This window comes from Lagenorhynchus albirostris, chromosome 2 (genome assembly GCF_949774975.1).
Source record: "Lagenorhynchus albirostris chromosome 2, mLagAlb1.1, whole genome shotgun sequence".
In the NCBI taxonomy this organism is placed as follows: Eukaryota; Metazoa; Chordata; class Mammalia; order Artiodactyla; family Delphinidae; genus Lagenorhynchus; species Lagenorhynchus albirostris.
Window position 1 is genome coordinate 51,167,863 of NC_083096.1, and position 15,156 is coordinate 51,183,018.

Sequence of the window (15,156 nt, forward strand, 5' to 3'; positions counted from 1 at the left end):
TTGCACAAAAAAAGACTCAGCACTTCAACTGATCCTGACAGCCCTGTGTCCTTGATGACCTTGTCTTAGTTCTTAAAACTGGCACGTGTGGGAATTCCCCGGCAGTCCAGTGGTCAAGACCCTGGGCCCGGGGGTTCCTCCCACTGTCCAACATACATGGGCGTGTGCGCGCACACACACACTCACACTCACACGCACACTTCTGGGATCACGCAGAATGGCATCTGATATCTTCAGGGCCTCCCTTCCTCTCTTTTGACCTGGGACATTTTCAGAACCAGGTGAAGAGGAGGGAAGCAGGGATGAGGGGGGAAGGATCATCCTTAGGAAGACCCTAAGGATGACCTGAAGAATTTTCCACTAAACCATCAGGAAGCAAGAAGAGAGGTTGGAGTCTGAAATACACTGATTTCAATCCAAAACAGTGACACTCCTTGCACACTCAAGTTTCAGGCTGATATTCAACGCTTTGACTCCCGCTTTGGCTTTAAATGAAGATTTTACTCTCTGGGTAGAGGGAGACAAGGGCAGGGTGGTATGCAAGAGGGCAGCAAGCATTTGCTGTGCAGCTCAAGGAGTGGGGAGAGGCTGAACCGGAGCCGCTCATAGGTCCTGCGGTGACACTAAGTTGGAACTACGTCCTCAGTCACACAGGACTTGAAGCACAGATAAATCAGAAAGCACGTCCAGATGCCGAGGGTGAAAAGGATGCCCAGGCCTGGTATGGAAGTTGCCTGTTATATAGGGAGAAAGTCAGGAGCCTGTGGCAAGGTCAGCTCAGCAACTGGCAAGGCACCCTCCACTCCACGGGGGCCTCTAGGCAGCAGCCTCCAGGCTGGGCTAAGCAAGTCCTCCTTCGTGTGCCACGTCCTCTAAGGCTGAGTGGATGTGATGTGGGGCAGAGCCTGCATAACCATAACCACGGGTGAGATTTGATGGGAATGCACCCCTGAGCACACTGCCTTTGGGAGGACGGGGCACCAGATTGAGATAAGGGGCTTCCATGGATCTACCTACCGCTGATTGTAGTTGTTCTTTGGGGGCACACAACAAACATTTCTCCTGTGGAGGACAGAAGCGGCACCAGAAAGATCATTTTTCCCTGGTCCAAGATGGCCAGGCTGCTGGGCACCTCATCAGGTCTTGCTATAGGAAAGGACAGAACAATACCGTTGCACTTGGGAACAGGTGCATCCAGGGTGGAGTCCTACTTGGTCATGGCTTCGGAATCACCCCAGGCCTATAGGGCAAGACCCCAGAGAGGACTCAAGACTAGGGAGGCATCCTGGGGCCAGGAGAGGAGTGGAACCAGTGCTTTACAGCAAGAGGTAAGAGAGTGAGAGAGCCCAGGGGAGGTCGGGGGGAACAGAAACCCAGGGGTGTAACACTGGGGCAGGGGCAGGGAGGGCTTCATTACACAGCAGGTATCACATTGGTGAAGGGAATCCATTGGATCTTTTTTTGGTTGTTGTAGTGCCGTCATCTTTTTGTGAAGGGCAAGTGGTACTCCATCAGCTCCATCCATTTTCTTCCGCCGGATCTGTGGGTCTGTGTCCATCTTTCCTATCAGCCTGAGTTCTTGCTGCTCCTTTGGTCCTCTCCTGAGAGGACTGGGGAGTCAGGGAGGGGCAGAACTGGGGAGATAATTTTCAACAGGAAAGGAGATAACCGGTAGCATGGTTGGCCGTGGAAGGCCTTGACTACAAGCCACTGGGGAAGAGAAACCAAGAGAGCTCCTTGAAGGGTCTGGGAGTCCACTGAACCCCGAGGACACTTCGCAAAGCGAAGGGAGGAGATTCTTTAGGGTTGAGGAGAGACGGGTGCAGGTTACACTCACCGCTTGCTATTCTTCTGTATATTTATTAAAACATCCATCTCCTCATCCACATCCTTTTGCATTTCCTTCAAGAGAGAATTCAAAGCTAAAATCATCATCATGAAGGGCTTTTGAAGTTCCTTTCCCTGCCTCACTCTGCAGACCACTCAGAGACCACCGCAGCATCTTACTTCCTCAAGAATCCTCACCAGCCCTGGGTAGGGTGGCTCATCAGGATGTGCCTGACACGTGCTACCCCTCCCTGTGACCTCACCCATTCCATAGTGAAGCTGAAGCACAGGCAGAGTCATTGGGGGCTTGTCCAAAGTCTCCATGTGAGTCAGAGGCCAGGATCTATTTTACCTGATCTCACACTTGAATAAAACCCTTATCTGCCTTGGTTCAATGCCTATGCAATCTTCCCCGGTGGCGCAGTGGTTAAGAATCCGCCTGCCAATGCAGGGGACACAGGTTTGAGCCCTGGTCCGGGAAGATCCCACATGCCACAGAGCAACTAAGCCCGTGTGCCACAGCTACTGAGCCTGGGCTCTAGAGCCTGCAAGCCACAACTACTGAGCTTGCGAGCTACAGCTACTGGGCCCCACACTCCTGGAGCCCGTGTTCCACAACAAGAGAAGCCACCGCAATGAGAAACCCACGCACCACAACGAAGAGTAGCCCCCGCTCGCCACAACTAGAGAAAGCCCGCGCACAGCAGCAAGGACCCAACACAGCCAAAAATAAATAGATAAAGTAAATAAATTTATAAAAAGAAAACAAACCCCGTGACCTCCCCCCCAAAGACGTTTCTGACACCAGTGTTTTGACCCCTGCCATGTACGTAGATCCTGTGTATCTGCGTTTGTTCCATATTTTACCCAACTCCTGGCAGAAATGGTCAACGCAAAATAAAGTAGACAGTAGCTCAAATGGCACCTCACATTTATTATTAAGAACTGAAATAATAATAAAATCTTCTTGGCAAATTTTAGATCCGTAAAATTTGACCTGGAAAAATTGGATAGAAATAGTGGTCACAAAGAACTTCTAAGATGGTGGCAGTATTAGTGACAATATCTGTTAAGGACAAAAACAGGGTTGGATTGAATATCACAAAATATAAATGAAAAATAATTTGCTTTGGGGCTTCCCTGGTGGCGCAGTGGTTGAGGGTCCGCCTGCCGATGCAGGGGACATGGGTTCGTGCCCCGGTCCGGGAAGATCTCACATGCCGCGGAGCGGCTGGGCCCGTGAGCCATGGCCACTGAGCCTGCATGTCCGGAGCCTGTGCTCCGCAACGGGAGAGGCCACAACAGTGAGAGGCCCGCCTACCGCAAAACAAAACAAAACAAAACAAACAAACAAAAATAATAATTTGCTTCAAGGAAAACCATTTTAATAAAAAATGAAAGATCTGGGGAGAGTTTACTGATCTGGGGTAGAAAATTGATCAAGGAATTACACCGTCAGGATGGAAATGATTTCCAAAAAATATCGTCTTGAAAAGCATTTAAAAATGTTCGTATACATTTTGAATAAGACATTTGTATTTGTAAATAAAGTCAAATATCCTTGAAGTCAATATTCCCCCGGGTCCAAAACGTCAGAGTCAAAACGTCCCATATTCTTAAAAGTCTCACCATCACTTCAAACTCATCACGTTCCAAACTGACCTCTTCACTTTCTCTTCTAAATTAGCTGCTTCCCAGCTAGCCTGTCACTGTCACCACTTTTTTCTAATCGTCCAGATTAAAACTTTGGTGTTATCATGCACGCTTGCCTCTCCTTCATTCTTTATACTGAATCAATCACCAAGAATGTTGTTTTTCCTTCGCTGCATCTTTCAGATTTATCCTTTTCCTTCTGTTTCTACACTTGGTCCAGCTTTCTTCACCTTGAGCGGAGATGTGGCTTCCAGTTTGATATTCTTGCTCCAGACGGCCCCCACCGACTCCCCCGGCGCCCCCAGGCCACCTTGCAAGCAGCTGCCAGCTCAGCTTTCTGAAGTGCTGCTCCTAGCATGTTCTTTGATTAAGAATCTCCAGAGGCCTCTTACTGCTTACACAACCAAGTCCCAACCTGTCTGCCTGTCTTTCAGAAGCCTTCATTATCCACCGCCTTTGTGCCCATTCCATTTTATTTCTCACAGTTTCCCCCAATGATCCCTCTTTTATGACCGATCTCCCCACTGACTGAGAAGCTTCGCGTTCATCCTGCTTCCATGCTGTGTGCAAGCTGTTCCCGTGCCCGAAATAGCCTCCTTTGTGCCTTGTGATACCCAGTCCTACCCACTAACAAAACACTTACTGTGTTTGCATTTTGATATAGAAATAAGACATGCCCTTTGCAGAAAATTTGGACAATACAGAGGAATATAAAAGAAAAAATTAATCTCATCACCTTTCAATAACAGCAATTAACCCTTTTGGTATATTTCTTTCCAGTCTTTTTTCTATATATTTACTTACCAATTTCTTTTCACCTGTTGAGATCAGCCTGTATATATTACTTGCATCTTGCTTTTTTACTTCTCATTAAAAGTATTCTTTCTAAATTCTGTCTCCTATAGTGAATTTTCATTATATAGATGTATCGTAATTCTTTTGGCTATCCCTCTGCTTTTGAAAACTGTGGTTGTTTACAATTTTTTGCTATTATAAATAATCCTGTGATGAACTTCTTTTTATATATATCCATGCTGGCATTTTGATTATTCTCATAGGTTAAATTCTGAGAAGTCAAGGAGTTGATAAGTCATGGAGTTTTGATATTTTTGATACCTATTGTCTAATTCCTTTTTAGTACAATCTTGTACTCCAATCAGCAGTACAAGAGCATTCCTATCTTGCTTTATAATTGTCATAAATTACAACTTGGCTTATTGGAATGTGGCAGTTATCTAAGTATTGTTTTCATTTGCAGTTATTTGATTACTCATGAGGTAAAACTTGTTAATATATTTATTGCTTTTTAGTAATATTCCCCTCTGTGGACTGTTCACATATACCCTTTGCCCATTTTCCTAGTTGGTTCTTATTGATTGTGTGAGCTTTGTATGTTACAGATAAAAAGCTTTTTTCTATGTCTATCATATTTGTGGAAAATTATTTCTCCAAAACTGTTGCTTACTTTTTCACTCTGTGTATGGTGCTTTTCTGTTATAATTTTTAAATTTTTTGTATTGTTAAACATTAACAATATTTCCTTTGTGATTTCTTCCATTGTAATTATATTCGGACCATCCAGTTAAATACATACTTCTTATTTTTATTTTTAAAATTCACTTTATATACTATTTCAGTTTATAGTGTTAACTGAGTTAAGCTTTTCCCTTATATAGTCAGGCAATATTCTTTTTTTTTTAATTAATCTTTACTGGAGTATAATTGATTTAAAATGTTGTGTTAGTTTTTGCTGTACAGCAAAGTGAATCAGTTATACCTATACATATATCCACTCTTTTTAAAATTATTTTCCCATATAGGTCACTACAGAGTATTGAGAAGAGTTCCCTGTGCTATACAGTAGGTCCTTATTAGTTATATACTTTATATATAGTAGTGTATACATGTCAATCCCAGTCTCCCAAATTATCCCTCCCCCCACCACCATTCTCCCCCCTTGGTGTCCATACATTTCTTCTCTACATCTCTCTCTATTTCTGCCCTGCAAACCAGTTCATCTGTAGCATTTTTCTAGGTTTCACATATATGCATTAATATACAATATTTGTTCTTCTCTTTCTGACTTCACTCTGTATGACAGTCTCTAGATTCATCCATGTCTCTACAAATGACCCAATTTTGTTCCTTTTTATGGCTGAGTAATATTCCATTGTATATATATGTACCACATCTTCTTTACCCATTTGTCTGCCGCTGGGCATTTAGGTTGCTTCCATGAACTGGCTATTGTAAATAGTGCTGCAATGAACACTGGGGTACATGTGTCTATTTGAATTATGGTTTTCTCTGGGTATATGCCCAGTAGTGGGATTGCTGGGTCATATGGTAATTCTATTTTTAGTTTTTTAAGGAACCTCCATACTGTTCTCCATAGTGGCTGTATCAATTTACATTCCTACCAAAGGTGCAAGAGGGTTCCCTTTTCTCCACACCCTCTCCAGCATTTGTTGTTTGTAGATCTTCTGATGATGCCCATTCTAACTGGTGTGAGGTGATACCTCATTGTAGTTTTGATTTGCATTTCTCTAATAATTAGTGATGTTGAGCAGCTTTTCATGCATCTTCTTTGGAGGAATGTCTATTTAGGTCTTCTGCCCATTTTTGGATTGTGTTGTTTGTTTTTTTTAATATTGAGCTGCATGAGCTCTTTATATATTTTGGCGATTAATCCTTTGTCGGTTGATTTGTTTGCAAATATTTTCTCCCATTCTGAGGGTTGTCTTTTCACCTTGTTTGTACTTTCCTTTGCTTCGCAAAAGCTTTTAAGTTTCATTAGGTTCCATTTATTTCTTTTTGTTTTTATTTCCATTACTCTAGGAGGGGGATCAAAAAAGTTGTTGCTGATATTTATGTCAAAGAGTGTTCTTCCTATGTTTTCCTCTAAGAGTTTTATAGTGTCTGATCTTACATTTAGGTCTCTAATCCATTTTGAGTTTATTTTTGTGCATGGTGTGAGAGAGTGTTCTAATTTCATTCCTTTACATGTAGCTGTCCAGTTTGCCCAGCACCACTTATTGAAGAGACTGTGTTTTCTCCATTGTATATCCTTGCCTACTTTGTCATAGATTAGTTGACCATAGGTGTGTGGGTTTATCCCTGGGCTTTCTATCCTGTTCCATTGACCTATATTTCTGTTTTTGTGCCAGTACCATATTGTCTTGATTACTGTAGCTTTGTAGTATAGTCGGAAGTCAGGGAGTCTGATTCCTCCAGCTCCGTTTTTTTCCCTCAAGACTGCTTTGGCTGTTTGGGGTCTTTTGTGTCTCCATACAAATTTTAAGATTTTTTCTTCTAGTTCTGTAAAAAATGCCATTGGTAATTTGATAGGGATTGCATTGAATCTGTAGATTGCTTTGGGTAGTATAGTCATTTTCACAATATTGATTCTTCCAACCTAAGAACATGGTATATCTCTCCATCTGTTGGTATCACCTTTAATTTCTTTCATCAGTGTCTTATAGTTTTCTGCATACAGGTCTTTTGTCTCCTTAGGTAGGTTTATTCCTAGGTATGTTATTCTTTTTGTTGCAATGGTAAATAGGAGTGTTTCCTTAATTTCTCTTTCAGATTTTTCATCATTAGTGTATAGGAATGCAAGAGATTTCTGTGCATTAATTTTGTATCCTGAAACTTTACCAAATTCATTGATTAGCTCTAGTAGTTTTCTGGTGGCATCTTTAGGATTCTCTATGTATAGTATCATGTCATTTGTAAACAGTGACAGTTTTGCTTCTTCTTTTCCAATTTGTATACCTTTTATTTCTTTTTCTTGTCTGATTGCCATGGCTAGGACTTCCAAAACTATGTTGAATAATAGTGCAGAGAGAGGACATCCTTGTCTTGTTCCTGATCTTAGAGGAAATGCTTTCAGTTTCTCACCATTGAGAATGATGTTTGCTGTGGGTTTGTCATACATGGCCTTTATTATATTGAGGTAGGTTACCTTCTGGAGTGGTTTTATCATAAATGGGTGTTGAATTTTGTGCATCTATTTTCTGCACCTATTGAAATGATCATATGGTTTTTATTCTTCAATTTGTTAATATGGTGTATCACATTGATTGATTTGCATATATTGAAGAATCCTTGCATCCCTGGGATAAATCCCACTTGATCGTGGTGTATGATCCTTTTAATGTGTTGTTGGATTCTGTTTGCTAGTGTTTTGTTGAGGATTTTTGCATCTATATTCATCAGTGATATTGGTCTGTAATTTTCTCTTTTTGTAGTATCTTTCTCTGGTTTTGGTATCAGGGTGATGGTGGCCTTGTAGAATGAGTTTGGGAGTGTTCCTTCCTCTGCAATTTTTTAGAAGAGTTTGAGAAGGATGGGTGTTAGGTCTTTTCTAAATGTTTGATAGAATTCGCCTGTGAAGCCATCTGGTCCTGGACTTTTGTTTGTTGGAAGATTTTTCATTCCAGTTTCAATTTCATTACTTGTGATTGGTCTGTTCATATTTTCTATTTCTTCCTGGGTCAGTCCTGGAAGGTTATAGCTTTCTAAGAATCTGTCCATTTCTTCCAGGTTGTCCATTTTATTGGCATAGAGTTGCTTGTAGTAGTCTCTTAGGATGCTTTGTATTTCTGCGGTGTTTGTTGTAACTTCTTTTTCATTTATAATTTTATTGATTTGAGTCCTCTCCCTCTTTTTCTTCATGAGTCTGGCTAATGGTTTATCAGTTTTGTTTATCTTCTCAAAGAACCAGCTTTTAGTTTTATTGATCTTTGCTCTTGTTTTCTTTGTTTCTTTTTCATTTATTTCTGCTCTGATCTTTATGATTTCTTTCCTTCTGCTAATTTTGGGTTTTGTTTGTTCTTCTTTCTCTAGTTCCTTTAGGTATAAGGTTAGATTGCTTATTTGAGATTTTTCTTGTTTCTTGAGGTAGGCTTGTATTGCTATAAACTTCCCTCTTAGAACTGCTTTTGCTGCATCTCATACGTTTTGGATCGTCATGTTTTTGTTGTCATTTGTCTAGGTATTTTTTAATTTCCTCTTTTATTTCTTCAGTAATCTCTTGGTTATTTAGTAACATATTGTTTAGCCTCCATGTGTTTGTGTTTTTTACCTTTTTCCCCCCTGTAATTGATTTCTAATGTCATAGCATTGTGGTCAGAAAAGATGTTTGATATGATTTCAATTTTCTGAAATTTACTGAGGCTTGATTTGTGAACCAAGATGTGATCTATCCTGGAGAATGTTCCGTGCGCACTTGAGAAGAAAGTGTAATCTGCTGTTTTTGGGTGGAATGTCCTATAAATATCAACTAAATCTATCTGGTCTGTTGTGTGTCATTTTAACCTTATGTTTCCTTATTTATTTTCATTTTGGATGATCTGTCCATTGGTGTAAGTGAGGTGTTAAAAGTCCCCCACTATTATTCTGTTACTGGTATTTCCTCCTTTACAGCTGTTAGCAGTTGCCTTATGTGTTGAGGTGCTCCTATGTTGGGTGCATATATATTTATAACTGTTATATCTTCTTGGATTGATCCCTTGATGATTATGTAGTGTCCTTCCTTGTCTCTTGTAACATTCTTTATTTTAAAGTCTATTTTATCTTATATGAGTATTGCTACTCCAGCTTTCTTTTGATTTCCATTTGCATGGAATATCTTTTTCCATCCCCTCACTTTCAGTCTGTATGTGTCCCTAGGTCTGACGTGGGTCTCTTGTAGACAGCATATATATGGGTCTTGGTTTTGTATCCATCCAGTGAGCCTGTGTCTTTTGGTTGGGGCATTTAATCCATTCACATTTAAGGTAGTTATCGATACATATGTTCCTATGACCATTTTCTTAATTGTTATGGGTTTGTTTTTGCAGGTCCTTTTCTTCTCTTGTGTTTCCCACTTAGAGAAGTTCCTTTAGCATTTGTTGTAGAGCTGATTTGGTGGTGCTGAATTCTCTTAGCTTTTGCTTGTCTGTAAAGCTTTTGATTTCTCCATCAAATCTGAATGAGATCCTTGCCAGGTACAGTAATCTTGGTTGTAGGTTCTTCCTTTCCATTACTTTAAATATATCATGCCACTCTCTTTTGGCTTGTAGAGTTTCTGCTGGGAAATCAGCTGTTAACCTTATGGGAGTTCCCTTGTATATTATTTGTCATTTTTCCCTTGCTGCTTTCAATAATTTTTCTTTGTCTTTAATTTTTGCCAATTTGATTAGTATGTGTTTCGGCGTGTTTCTCCTTGGGTTTATCCTGTAAGGGACTCTCTGTGATTCCTGGACTTGGGTGGCTATTTCCTTTCCCATGTTAGGGAAGTTTTTGACTATAATCTCTTCAAATGTTTTCTCTGGTCCTTTCTCTCACTCTTCTCCTTCTGGAACCCCTATAATGCTAATGCTGTTGCATTTAATATTGTCTCAGAGGTCTCTTAGTCTGTCTTCATTTCTTTTCATTCTTTTTTCTTTATTTCGTTTCGCAGCAGTGAATTCCACCATTCTGTCTTCCAGGTCACTTATCCGTTCTTCTGCCTCAGTTATTTTGCTATTGATTCCTTCTAGTGTATTTTTCCTTTCAGTTATTGTATTGTTCATCTCTGTTTGTTTGTTCTTTAATTCTTTTAGGTCTTTGTTAAACATTTCTTGCATCTTCTCGATTTTTGCCTCCATTCTTTTTTTCTTTTAATTTATTTTTGGCTGCGTTGGGTCTTTGTTACTGTGCGTGGGCTTTCTCTAGTGGCGGCGAGCCGGGGCTACTCTTCGTTGAGGTGCGCAAGCTTCTCATTGCGGTGGCTTCTCTTGTTGCGGAGCACGGGCTCTAGGCACATGGACTTCAGTAGCTGCAGTGCGTGGGCTCAGTAGTTGTGGCTCGAGGGCTCTAGAGCGCAGGCTCAGTAGTTGTGGCGCATGGGCTTAGTCACTCTGCGCCATGTGGGATCATCCTGGACCAGGGGTCAAACCCGTGTTCCCTGCACTGGCAGGTGGATTCTTAACCACTGTGCCTCCAGGGAAGTCCGCAGACTTCATATTAAGAGGTTCTGATATAATTGCTATGGGGTGCAGCCAGGTGTAAAGAGGAGCTGTTCAAATCCACAGTACAGGTGATATCAGCACATAGCCAATGTTAATAACTACTGCTAAAGTGCTAAGGACCTGGTTCTCATCAGGAGCAAGCATCTGAAGCACTGAAGAGTTTTGAGCAACTGTGCCCAAACTTGGAGGTTTTTATTCAGTTCATCTGGGCCAGGGCCTGGGTAAATGGACTTTAGAAATCCTCCGAAGTGATTCTCAGTGCATCCCTGGCAGAGAGGCTGTTACAGGATTATCTATGTTGGCTTCTTCATTTGTCTGGTTATCCTTGGGCTGTACCACCTTAATTTGATTATTAAGTTGGCTTCATTACGATTTTAATATCTGGTAGAAGTAATGCCCCCTTACAACTCTTGAAAAATTTATAAATAAATGTTTTTGTCTATTTATGCTTCTGCATTTGTTGTTCTCAAACTTCTACCTGGGGAACACGAACAAAACCCCAGGGTGCCAGGCCCATCAACACAGGGCCTGAGCTCTGTTTCCTATATTTGTGCTCCTGGTGATTCTGAAACCCACCAACGTCTGTAAACTGCTATTCTAGAATCTAAATGATCCTTTTAGTAATTATTGAGTTCAAAAATAATCTTACTGGGCTCTTGGTTAGATTCACATTAAACTTCCAATGCTGCCTTAAGACTCACCTTAAGGCCCACTTCCTCTAAAAGGACTTTTCTGGTTACCCCAATCCACATTCGTTACTCACTTCTCTAAACCCCTGGTTAGTTGACAACCAGTCATCATTTAGCTTGGTACTTACTTGTTATTTAATTCTTTTTTGCAATAGAGTTTGGGTCTCTTATTAAGCTGTAAGCACTTGCAGGGCAGGCTCTGGCATCTCCTTGCATGATTCCTCGTATGGTACTGGCCCATGGAGGGCACTCAGTAAATGCTTACCTTTATAATCTCCACAAATTCCTGGAGTTTTCCAAATTCCTGGTCCATTACATCTTTTATCTAGTGAAGAAGAAAGGCAAAGAGCACATCACTGAATGTGGAGTTGTCTTTCAGGCATTTTAAGCTAAGGGCTGCAGCTGCTCCCCTGGAATGAGCTAGATCAAGATTAAGGAATGTGGGCTTCCCTGGTGGCGCAGTGGTTGAGAGTCCGCCTGCCGATGCAGAGGACACGGGTTCATGCCCCGGTCTGGGAGGATCCCACATGCCGCGGAGCGGCTGGGCCCGTGGGCCATGGCCGCTGAGCCTGCGCGTCCGGAGCCTGTGCTCAGCAGCGGGAGTGGCCACAACAGTGAGAGGCCCGAGTACCGCAAAAAAAAAAAAAAAAAAAAAGATTAAGGAATGTTCTAATAATGGCCTACTAAAGCCACTTTCTTCCCAAGAGTCTGTGAAGGGACTAGGGTGAGTGTATCATCAAGTCAACACCAGCAGCAGCCTTGGCACAGCTTGGATCTTGTCATTGCAAGGCTGCCATGTGGAGCTCAGACCACAGCTTCAATTACATGTTCTTGCTTGAGCATTTCCTTTGTTCATAAATATGCTATAAGTGATTCCGTCAGAGAAACAAGAAGAGGATTCTTGCTCTGCAGCTCGCTCAGGGGAGGAGTATTAGGACAATGGAATTGGTCCCTGACTGCCCCCCAATTCCAGGTCAGCCCCTCTCACTCTGTCACTAAGGTTGTATCTCCCCACCCTTATCAATGAGATATCTTAGAGAGCCCTTATCATTCAAAATTTGGGTTTAAGCACGAAACAAGTAAGAAACAGATAACCTAAGCTGCTGACACTTAAACATTCTAGGGGATTTGGGCTCAGTTGGTTTGATTGCTTTTTCCATGCAATTTCTGATTTTCTTTACTATTCAAAGTTAGGCATTGCATTTTCCTTGAAGCTCCACTTTTTCTCCGTGAGCTGAAAAGTCTCATCCTGTTACCTGTTTTATCTCCTTCATTTTTTCCTTGAGCTCTTCCCTCACCTCCCTGAGTTCATTCTGAGAAAATAAAATAGAGAAGGAGTGAAGAAATGTCTTGGATGGAAGGGAAACAGTCAAAAGGAGGAAAGGAAAGATCCTGGGGCATTGCCAAAAGAGGAGCAGAGAGATAGATGCCAGCAGGGAGGAAAGAAAGGATGCTATTAAGAAAATAGGATAGTGGGACACACAGACATCCAGTACCTCCAGATGTGATGCACTTTGAAAAGGTCATACTTTCACTCCTGTGGTGTGAGAACCGAAAAATGTATGGCCTAAGTCTAATGGTGAGGAAGCATCAGACAACCCAAATTCAGGGTCATTCTACAAGATAAATGATTTGTCACCAAAAATGACAGTGTCCCAAAAGACAAGGTCGAAGAACTGTTCCAGACAAAAAAAGACTGAAGAGACATGGAAACTAGATGCAAGGTGTGATTCTGGATTGGATCCCAGACCAAAAAATTTATCTTCTCTTTTGTTATGAAAGACATTAGTGGGATAACTGGTGAAATTAGAATAAGGGCTGTAGGTGAGAACTGTATCAACATTAATTTCCTGCTTTTGATGTTTGGATAACTGTACTGTGGCTGTGTAAGAGAGTGTTCTTGTTTTGAGGAAATATATACCGAAATTTGAGAGAACCACTTGCTCGCAGATGGTTCAGGAAATATATATGTTATATATAGGTGTGTGAATATGAAAGAGAGGAAAAAAACCCAAGATAAAATGCCAACATTTGGGAATCTGGGGTATACTAGAACTCATTGTACCATTTTTTGGAAAATATTCTGTAAGTCTGAAATTATTTTAAAATAGAGAGAACCAGAAGGAAAGGAGTCACAGGGGCTGGAGCAGAACTGTAGATGCTGGCAGTTCACCTGCTGCAGAAGTTGTTCTGTTGGCCCCACCTGTTCACTGGGCTGATCCAACTTCCTGTCTCCTGGGTCCACACACCTACCTTTAGCTCCTTTGTCCCTCCTGGTTTGGTAAATGGCCCTTCTTGTTTAGCTCCTTTGTAGTCATATGTCTGTTGGTTGGAAACAGAGACACAGAATATTGGAAACTGCAGGCGTGGGAGGGTGAGGCAGGAGGGATGACCCCGAGTTTCTGCTCCTCCCTTTGGGTCAGCGCAGAGGTAACCTGGCCTCACCTGTGCAGGAGTTTCCTCCATCCTTCTCCCCTCTCTGAGCTCATCTCATTCCACTCCCTTCCTGGCCCACTGGGCCTCAGCTTTCTGTCCCCTCCACAGACATACTCATTCCCACCTCAGGGCCTCTGTGTGCACTGCTTTTTCTGCCCACAGCGCTTGTCCTCAGCCCTCCAGGGGCCGCAGGCTTGTCCTACAGCTCTCAGCTCAGAGGAAGGCCTTCCTGATGCCCTCAACCCCCAGCAGCCCCCCCAGTCACATCTCCCTATTTTAATTCCCTGCATCATAGGTAAAACTGCTGAATTTTTCCTTATTTATTTAGGTATCCGCTTTGTTCTGTGAGAGCAGAGAGCTTGTCTCTCTCTCAATATATCCGCCAGCATCTGGGACAAGTCTTGGCCACCAGGGACAGCAAATGACCCCTGACTCCAAGTCACCTCCTCATGCGTCTCAGGCCTGGCTGCCGGTATGGCCTCAAACAAGCTTCTTACTCTGATCAGCTCTGGCTTCAATTCCAGGCAAACTGCCTTGTAGTTCTTGTTCTGCAGAGACAGGAGGCTGGGATTCAGGCTGCCAGGCATCAGGACTGGGGAGGACCCTCCACCCACCCGACCCTGCCTGTCCAACTGCGCTTAGGTTCAGGCCCACATACCCCCAGCGCCTGGGCCAAGATAACTCACATTTTCTCATGCTCTACTCCTCTCATGAGTGACACCTGCCTGTTCGGCAGGCAGCCCTCTCCCTGGGGAGCTGGCGGGGGTGAGGGCTGGCGGGGACACTTTAAGATAACTCAAGGAAGCCGTCTAAGTATTTTTTCAGGAGCATTGATTTTGGAGGTAGACAGACAGACTTGAATTCTAGTCTCAGCTGCCCTCCTTACCAGCTGTGTTGACTTAGGCATGTTATTTAGCTTCTCTGAGCCTTCACTTCCTCGTCTGTAAATTGTGGATGATAATTACTTTTATCTGATGAGGTTCTTGTGTGCCTTAAACACGCGGGTAAGATGCGGGCCTGGCTGGGGTCATGGCTCCGGAGTGGCCGGGATAGGGGTGGGGCATTTCGGTGCTCCTTTTCCTGGCGGGGGTCCTTCCCACCCCAAGCCCAGGGGTCCATTCCCCACCCTCCTTCCCGCCTGAGAGGCCACGTCATGCTCAGAGGTAGAAAGAAAAGCCGAGGGTTCGTTGGGGACTCTCTGTACCCCCCAACTCCATCCAGTGAGAGTTCAAAGAGGCCCCACATTGGCCAGCAACGTTTCTCCTTTACCAGGTTTGTTTTCTTCAGTTCTGCCCTCTTGGCCGACATGATGGAGGAGGCCAGAGTGTTCTTCAACTTCCCAGCCTCCCCACAATGGGCCCCCGGGACCAGGCCACTGCAGGTTACAGGCTGAGGTGAGGGCAGGATGCCCACCTCTCTGTGTGTGGAACAGCTGAGGTCACAATGCCCAGGACCTGCATGCTGGCCGCAGTGTCGCTGCAACTTTGAGCCTGGGGTGCCTCGGCCGCTGAGAAGAGGACCTCAGGTCGGGTTCCAAAGCCACGAAGTCTCCCTCC

The 15,156-nt window shown here is 43.1% G+C and overlaps 1 protein-coding gene across 2 annotated transcripts; it reads right to left on the reverse strand.

Moving 5' to 3' along the window:
• Positions 1 to 480: 480 nt before the first annotated feature.
• TEX35 (testis expressed 35) lies at positions 481 to 14,908 on the reverse strand. Of its 2 annotated transcripts, XM_060142168.1 has the most exons (8): positions 14,870 to 14,908; positions 14,044 to 14,148; positions 13,418 to 13,486; positions 12,421 to 12,477; positions 11,430 to 11,489; positions 1,838 to 1,902; positions 1,418 to 1,610; positions 481 to 1,146 (listed from the first exon to the last, which is right to left on the reverse strand). In XM_060142168.1, exons 1-8 carry the CDS (start codon positions 14,906 to 14,908, stop codon positions 1,093 to 1,095), a joined length of 642 nt encoding a protein of 213 aa, XP_059998151.1. In that variant the 3' UTR covers positions 481 to 1,092. The 2 variants fall into 2 exon arrangements, with proteins under 2 accessions (XP_059998151.1, XP_059998149.1); XM_060142166.1 differs by lacking the exon at positions 14,870 to 14,908 and having other exon boundaries at positions 481 to 1,601; positions 14,044 to 14,187.
• Between the last annotated feature and the right edge of the window lie 248 nt (positions 14,909 to 15,156).